Source organism: Pholis gunnellus, assembly GCF_910591455.1.
Source record: "Pholis gunnellus genome assembly, chromosome: 2".
NCBI lineage: Eukaryota > Metazoa > Chordata > Actinopteri > Perciformes > Pholidae > Pholis > Pholis gunnellus.
Genome location: NC_136536.1, coordinates 10,100,368 through 10,109,346, shown reverse-complemented (window position 1 = coordinate 10,109,346; position 8,979 = coordinate 10,100,368). Strand labels below are relative to the sequence as shown.

The 8,979-nt window shown below is 41.1% G+C and overlaps 1 protein-coding gene across 1 annotated transcript; it reads left to right on the top strand.

Annotated features, from left to right (window-relative positions):
* Positions 1 to 1,073: 1,073 nt before the first annotated feature.
* pou6f1 (POU class 6 homeobox 1) lies at positions 1,074 to 7,619 on the top strand (the record flags this gene model as incomplete). Its single annotated transcript, XM_079170380.1, has 10 exons — positions 1,074 to 1,127; positions 2,060 to 2,249; positions 2,366 to 2,532; positions 3,837 to 4,062; positions 4,740 to 4,957; positions 5,069 to 5,197; positions 5,592 to 5,960; positions 6,157 to 6,292; positions 6,377 to 6,545; positions 7,274 to 7,619. The coding sequence occupies 10 exons, from the start codon at positions 1,074 to 1,076 to the stop codon at positions 7,617 to 7,619; spliced, it is 2,004 nt and encodes a 667-aa protein (XP_079026506.1).
* Positions 7,620 to 8,979: the final 1,360 nt, after the last annotated feature.

The following is an 8,979-nucleotide window of genomic DNA, read 5'->3' as shown; positions in this document are numbered from 1 at the left end:
CCTCAGCTCAAAACAAGGCTCACGATTCAAGCATAAAAGCACATAGATAGGTCTTCAGCTGTGACTTCAAACACCCAATAGAGTCTGCTCAGAGACCCAGGACAGCAGACGCACGGTCCCCTTGTGATTTCAGTCTAGAACGAGGTACAACTAGCATGCCTGGTTCAGGGGACCTGAGGGGCTGAGCAGAGGTATACCGCATTAGTAGATCACTAATATGCTCTGGAGCAAGACTATACAGAGCCTTGTAGATGAGGAGTAGGACCTTAAGGAGTGTCTCGGCAGCTAAATGTTTGGCACTCAGCAGAACAATCTATCCGAACTGTACAACAAACAGTTGCCGAAGAAGTCAGAATCCATTAGAATTTGACAGTAGCCAGCCCTTGCACTAGGAATGTAAGTTCCTTCCCTCTGGTTACCGCCTCAGACAACCATTTTCCAAAACTAACAGATATACTGTAATTTCTCTTTTATACCCTCTGCCACATTACTGCTCAACTTTGTAAAGTACAGGTAGCATCAGCACATCTCCGACCATGCCTTTCTTTCTTTCTCTTCCCCTAATATTGTAACTTTTGTACTTCATGTGTTCACCTTTTATTCTTGTATGTATGTGTTATTATGTTAGGTTAGGTATGTGTGTTTAATCATGTTTGTCTTGCAATGCCTTGTTGTTTTTGTTTATTTGTTATTGCCACAGCGGCAGAAACAATTGCCCCGCAGGGTCAAATAAAGGTCCTGAACTCGAACTTCAATTGAATCCTAAATTGAATTGAATGTGAGGTCTTAGTGAGTAGTCTTGCTGCTGTATGGATAACCATTTCAAACTACTGAAAACAGTGAAAACTGGGAATATTATTGCAATATTCTTCAGATGAAAGTAGCAGGACCGAATAACTGTCTTGACAAACAATGTTCTATTAGTGGCCGAGGGACTCAGGTTTTGGAGGTTGTTAGTAGAGACCTCGTCTGGTGGGAAGACTCTAAATCAAGAAATCTTTCCGCGTTTGTTTAATGACTGTTTGTTTACCCAGAATGTCAGGAAGACAGTGACTGTGGTGGTGCAGCGAGCCATGAACTCCCACGATCCCCCTGCCAAAGATGCCCCACTCACAGTCAATGAGCAGGTAACACTCACCTGTCTGTTAAAACACGATGAACGGCCTTCTCCTCCCACTGTAACCGCTCTGAGCTACTCCAAACCCCGATGACTGATGTTGTCCTCAAGTTCTTTGCTGCCGTTTGCTCCCGTCACCCTCCATCTGCCAACATACCATATCATAAAGGAACGATTAGCTTCCACGCAAGTTCATTGAAAAACACTTTAGTCTTTTATCACCTAATAATGCCTGCAGCTCTGTGCTTGTGAGGGTTACTGGTCTTTAAACTGCCATGCTTAATCATTTCTTGTGGTTTTTCTCTATCTGGTAACGTTCTGTGTAGACATCAGCAAACAATAGCAATGCTCTTCACCGATGTACCGAAGGGAGCTTGAAGAAAGCATTGCTTAAGCTGCTTGTTGGCTGATGCTCTTATCATTGCTTTTTGTGTACTCATGCTCTTTTCATTTGTACCTCTTTTTTTTTTTTTTCGTGTGTGTGTTTGTTTTGGGTCATTGCGTCCTAACATGTGCTCGGCTTCTCTGTTCTCCTTAGCCATTCACTGTCTGACTGCAGAAGTCTTTTTTCAGCCATTTAAATCCTGCACTTTGACATTCTCCGCAAAGACTACCAGGTATGCATCCTCCCCTCTCTCCCTGCATTGTGTCTCTGCACCTTGTCCTCCCGCCCCGGTTGTCTCGCTGCCTCTCCTCTAGGTCTTTCACTATTGCATACCATGAATCATCAGTTAAGTCATTTGATAAGAATTGATAAGTAGAGAAATACCTAAATTAAGTTTAGGTTTTTGTTGATGAAGTGTTTTACAAACTACTAAAACAACTATAACAAATGTATCCACTATAAAATTCTAGTAGAACCCTGAACAAAAGAAGTAGAATAAAGTAGTTTTCTCATAGTCGTCAGAGTCATCTCATATTTTACTCCTAATTTCTGCGCAGGTCATTGTGATGTCAAGCCATGAGACTATTCGTGTGCTAGAGGTAGAGGTCGATGCACCTCTGCCATCGTCAGTACCCGATGGGACGAGTGAAGTCAAAGCTGAGGAGGGAGTGGCTCGGCCTGCAGAGCAACCCGAGGCTGGCAGCATACAGGACGGCCTCGCTGTGCCCCAGAGCACTGGGGGAGTAGGTAAATCACGGTCATAGCAGAAAATGATGGATTGCACATGACTTATTATTCATGCATACGTGACATAGTTGTTCTGGAATGTTAATAGCAGCTGTTACAACCACTTTAAATGTCAGTAAGAACTAACCCTGGCTGTGCCCCTGCAGTGCTGGGTGAGCAGCAGGTGGTGTCTGTCGAGGTTCCTGCCCCTGCTGTCCAAACACTGACTCCTGCTGTTCCCGTCAGTTTGTCCCTGTCGCAGCCCCAGGCCACCATGCCCATCACTGTACAAGGCTGTCCACAGGTATTGAATTTACACACCGATTTACATTTTCAATGTTCATCTGAAGTCTTCAGAGATGGAATGATGTCGTCAATAGTTTTGTTGTGTCTTTAGTTAATACTTTACCTAAAACCAGGGAGAAATCACCACAGCTCGGGTTGCATCGGCCTTGAAAGTGCAGGATTCTTTTTTTTTTCTTTTTAACTTTGTCTTTATTGTTTTCCATTTTGGAGTGCAATTACAGTGGTAAAGAAAACACGATATGGCGAACGGAGCCTTTAGGGAGGAACAAGACTACATTCCATTTTGACAACATTACTATTTCTGTCTTGTTTGATTTATACATTAACAATGTTCCCCAGACTTTTGCAAAATACTTTTACTTAATGTCAGCCGCTGCTTGTGACCTAGTGCATCAGTATTGAGCCAGTTGTTAGTCACTTTTTCTGGCAGCGAGTAGAGTCTTGACCAAGTATTGGTCTCCTGGATGCACAGTTCCCTCCATGAGTCCCAGGTATAAAACAAGACACAATCAGGGGATATCCTAACCCAAATCCTCACAAAGAACAGAACCTTTACCATCCCATAAAGGTTAGTTTTTCTTGTAACACCAAAAGAAAGTGTGTGGTTTGGTATCACGTGATCACATAGTCTCCATCATAGTTGTTGAATATTCTTTTTTAACTTTGGGTGTGATGAAATATCAAAGTAGTTTCTTCCAAATAATTTCCCTCCATCTCTGTGATTGTGGTCTGCTGTATTTTCCACATATTGTACCACATCTTTTCATCCAGTTCTCTCTCCCATTTAGCCTTAAAATATAGTGTTGATTTCTTTCTAGATTACCTCAAACGGAGGTAAAAATGGAGCCTATTTGCATTTCCCCCTGTTCACATATTATTATTATATTATTTCTTGTCCAATATTTGTGGAGGGATTCATTTCAGTATTGTCGCTCACAGTAGGTGATTTACTGAAGTCTCTGGCTGAGGCAATTTGTCTCAAGTGCATTGTAAATGTTAAAAGTGGAACAGATTTGATCTCAAACACCTGAATACACAGCCGCAGGCTGAAGAAACATTTCCAGCAACTGGAACAGAACATACCGCTGCAACAACAAAAAAGAAATACCCAGTAAAAAAGAAAAATACTGGGAGTATTTGAGTACAAATGCAATGAGAATGTATCACTGTTTAGTTCAGTAAAAGTGCCCCTGTAAAAACACCAGAATGCCAGTAAATAGATTCAAATGAGGTCAAAAATATAATCTGAAACAGCATTACTCTGTTCATCCCAGTCAAAAAAGTTGATTACATCTACATTAGGTGCTGACCCAGGAAAGTTTGGCCGCTCTGATGACTGGTATGATGGCCCAGACAGGATCTCTGGGGCAGCCTTTGCTCATCCCCATCAGTATGGCGGGCTCCATCGGTGGCCAGGGAGGTCTGGCTGTTCTCACCTTACCTACCACCAACGTAGCTACTCTCCCCGGGCTCACAGCAGCTAACACAGCTGGAAACCTTCTCAAACTGCCCTTTGCTGGCCTCCAAGGTAAAGCACAAACTATCTGTGTATGCATGCTCCCCATATAGCCTCTCATGTTAGATTTTGGCCATATGAATTCTTTGCTAGATCACTGTTGGCTGCCACAGAAACCCTTTGGTCCACACTGACATATTTCAACAATATTTGGTGGATTGCACATTAAGGAGAATAAAAACATAACCTCTTCCAATGTGTTTGAACTCCAATATATATATATATATATATTGATTGATTGATAGTGAATGCTAATTCTATTATATATGAAGCCATAACACAGATTTTATGCATGCAATAAAGCAAGTTACTTCATGGTCAAGTCGGCCTATGTTCAGATAATTGCCTCTACTATGTCTCAGGCACAATCAAATAATTAGCAGGCCTGTATCTAATAGTGGTGCGACGTACAGCAAGCGGTTTGTACGTCATGGGACGGTTCATTTTTTTACAGTTCGGTTTTGCATTCCTTGTGAACATTGTATAGAGTACACCTGCTAAACATCAGCATCTTAGCGTTGTCATTGTGAGCTGGTTAGCACACTTACGTTAGCACTTAGCTCAAAGTACTCTGTGCCTAATTACAGTCTCACAGAGCTGCTAGCATGTTGGTAGACTCTTGAGTCTTGTTATAATGTTTTGAGTCTCACAGTGAATAATACGTTGCAAACTCTTGAATTTTGACTCAGCTGCGACAGTCCTGAACTCTGTTCAGCCCCAACTGCAGACGAACGCTCAGACGATGTTCCAGCCTCAAGCTGCCATACAGCCAGTGCAGGTGACGTCTCATCCAACACAGGTGACCAATGCACAGGTGGCGGCGGCCCAGGCGACCACTGCTGTCTCTCAGTCCAACATATCGTTAGCAGCGCTCCAGGCTGCAGGACTCTCTATCAATCCTGCCATTGTAAGAATGCAGCTTCAGGATTTATACTTTTGTTTACTGTTTATAAATATAATGTCAGTCATGCAATTTAATTTCCTGCGCTTCTTACACATGTTGTGTTTTTATGCTCAGATCAATGCTGCGTCATTGGGAACGCAGCCCCAGTTCCTCAGTTCCCTCACCTCCACTCCTATCTTCACTAGTGCCATGTCCAACATGGCCGGCATCACCAGCCAGATCATCACAAATGCCCAAGGACAGGTGGGTGCCACAAATCAATGCTTCTCAGTTTATTTCTGTGAGTTTGGATTTGCCTTATGGTGTCTCTCTACTTTCTACTTTCAGCTAAAGGAAAGATGAGGATCTTTTACAAAGAAAATAACATAGCTCTTTGCCTTTGTAGTGTATCATTAGCCGAAAAAGACTTTGACAAACTGATTTGCCCTCTCAAACAGTTCCATGAATCAATCTTACCATTAGTGCAGCTCATCTGAGTTAGTGGTATAGTGTTTCATCTTAAAATACATTTATTCCAAGTGAAGCGCTAAAAGGCCGTACTTCACAGGTTGTTGAATGTTCTGAAAGTGGCTTTGGTAAGCGAAAAGAGAGCATTACATTCAATTATTCGTGTTTCAATTTCAAACAATATTTACAGGTCATAGGAACCCTCCCTCTTCTGTTGAACCCAGCCTCTCTGGCTGGAGCGGCTGCGACACCCACCCTGCAGGGTCTACAGGGTCTGCAGGGTCTGCAGGGTCTACAGGGTCTACAGGGTCTACAGGGTCTGCATGGTCTGCAAGGTCTGCATGGTCTGCAAGGCCTGCAAGGCCTGCAGGGTCTGCAAGGTCTGCAGGGTCTGCAGGGTCTCCAGGGTCTCCAGGTCCAGACTCTCACCCCACAGTTGCTTCTCAACAACCAGGGCCAGATTATTGCCACAGTGGGGAATGGATCTGCAGTTGTTACTTCTGCTGCAGTCATGCCCAAAGCTGCTGCTCCCCCAACACTTACCAAACCTATCACACAGGTAACCAACTCAAATCTGTCTGAATTTAGTTTTGAGGTCAGAAAGGACTAAGTCATTTCTGCTTTTTCACTTGAAAGCAGACCAAAAATGACTTAATAACTAATTGGCAGATCTTTATTCCTGAAGGTATTTAAATATGATTAAAGTTTGCCATTTGCATCATTGCAGGTTATATAATGTATTTGTTCCCTCCCAGGCTTCAGTAACAACTGTCAGTCAGTCACCAATTGTCATCGCCCCTCAGCCGTCTGTACTGAAGAATGCCACCACGCTCTCCTCGACAGTTCCCATCACCTGTGGAGACATTGTAAAAGTGGGACAGCTTGTCAGCAGTATGTACACCTGCTTCTCATATCCAAACATAGATCCGTTTTTAAGTAAGTAGTTATTTTTAACCAGATTCCCCTGAATTGTAGAACCCCAGCAGGTAGTCTGCAGCGAGGAAGGCATTAATCTGGAAGAGATTCGAGAGTTTGCCAAGAATTTCAAGATCCGTCGGCTGTCCTTGGGGCTTACTCAGACACAAGTAGGACAGGCTCTAACTGCAACTGAGGGTCCTGCTTACAGCCAGTCCGCCATTTGCAGGTAAATTACTCCCCTGTTCATGTGACCTGCCTATGGAAGCTTTCTTAAGTAATGTCTTGTAAAAAAGAAAAGATTCTACACTATTTTCTCTTTATAAAGTGTGCAGCATTTGATATGTGCGTACATTGACTTAATTTGCATGCACACAAATTACAACTGTAATACAAATAGAACATCAATGTAGTTAAGTTACTTCTCTACTCATTGTGTCAGTGCAGTCATGCTTAGTAGAGAGAATGTATCACAGGTGACATATGTATGACTTTTGAAAAAGATTGTTATAATAAATGTGTGTGTTTTGGTAACGTTACGGTAACATTCAAAAACATTTTCTTTGCTTTTGCGATATTCTACATAAAATGTTAGAAAGTTGCAAATCATTGTTTATATCGTTTATTTATTGGAAACAATTCCTTTACATTTTTTAATTAACATTTTCATTGCTTAGGCTACACTCCATACAGAAAAAAAATACCGACCTCTATGAGAATATATTTTAAGAATTGTTCAAAAGGGTCATGACCCGAAAATGGCACTTTAATATGAACAGCAATGGAGTCATAATTATATAGAGAGTAGAAATAGTGAGACATTTCTCAATAGGTTGGTTAAAGCTTGGTGGACTAGTACCCAAAATATATTTTATATCTTAGTTACTTCCCTGCAAACTGGTTATTTGTGATGTGCAGTGTGTGTTCGCATTAAATGATTTTACTTTTGTAACGCAGGTTTGAAAAGCTGGATATCACGCCTAAGAGTGCTCAGAAGTTGAAGCCGGTGTTGGAGAAGTGGCTGGCTGAGGCTGAGCACTGGAACCAGAAAGGCCAGCAGAATCTGATGGAGTTTGTTGGCGGTGAACCATCCAAAAAACGCAAGCGGCGTACAAGTTTCACACCGCAGGCAATAGAAGTTCTTAACTCCTACTTTGAAAAGAATGCATTGCCAACAGGTCAAGAGATTACAGAAATTGCACGAGAGCTAAACTACGACCGAGAGGTTGTGCGAGTATGGTTCTGTAACCGGCGGCAGACGCTGAAAAACACAAGCAAAATCAATGTCTTCCAGGTTCAGTAACGACCTCATTCTGGGAGGATGCGTTTTTTGGAAGTCGAACATTCAATACAGCAACACAGTTGTAAATTGTGTTGTAAATAAAAGCCAAACTCCATTAAGGAGTCTGAACTTTTATCGAAAATAAAGGGAATTACACATAATTCAAGTGTAATGAAAGAGTACTAAAAAAAAAAAAAATTATATTGTATTTTAAGACTGTACATGTGTACACAACTCCTGTGTGGTGGGCTGCATGGTTCTTTTGTCATATACAGTGATGATAATACAGCGATATTAACGTCATATTTAAAAACATTTGGTGAAATTTTATACAAGTGATTTTATAGGCTATACCTCTGAATTATAATAAGTGGCAGTGCATTGAGTCACATTGATTTTAGTCACATAATTGTCACTTTGTCACAATGGGTGACATTACGCTGATATTTGAATAACATGCTCTTGCCACCGTGGATATTTTCAGAGTTCTTGCCGCTCATTCATTTTATATTCATGTAGTATTTGTACTACATGAGCAGCTTTGCAAACGTAAAAAAGCCTCTGTAGACTAAAAGTAGGCAATAGCATATAATCTTATTTTTATCAGAATTTGTTGTCTAATTAATGCCAAAACTGACGTTGCTATCGATGGACCCCTGACTCTGCAACCATTTTTTGGGACAATCACAATTTTGATATTTCTTATTGATAATCACAAAGATGAGCTTAACATCTGTAGTAATTTCCTATTGTTTGGCATTAAATGTGTCACAGTAATTTTCGATGTTCCTCGGACAACAAGTTCTTATCAAAATATAATTATAGCTTCAGCTATTGCCTATGACGCCACAACTGTAAACCTTTTTGGGGCATTTTATAATGTTTGTTTAATTTGTGAGTTACTGATTGTGGGTGAAACGTGTGTGAATTCACTACAGTCTGTCCTGTTTAATGTGCTGATAATACTCTGAGAGTATTTTGTGTTTCCTCTTTATTCACAGTTGTGACTGTTCCCTCAATGGGTTGACAACGGTTCTGCAGCTTTTTTTAAAATCTCAAGTTCGATAAAGTGTGTGTTAAAAGCAGGAACTTAATTGGACTATTATGATGGCAGTTTAAAACAGTCTTGCGTTGCCTAGAAACATTAGCACCAGGTTTTTATACTCTTACTAAGTCCAATATCAATCAAATTACTAAAAATGCAATTATATGTTGAGCCAAGGAAGGGGTTTTGTGGGTTTATGTCTTTCAATCTGAATCAGTAAGAAGAGTGTTTGCATGTGCAGTATGAAGTTATTTTCTAAAACTATGGCCATTTTCTTTATCTTTGCCAATGCCAATTCTTCAAGAATTCTTTGCACTTTAGTGACAGTAGAGAAAG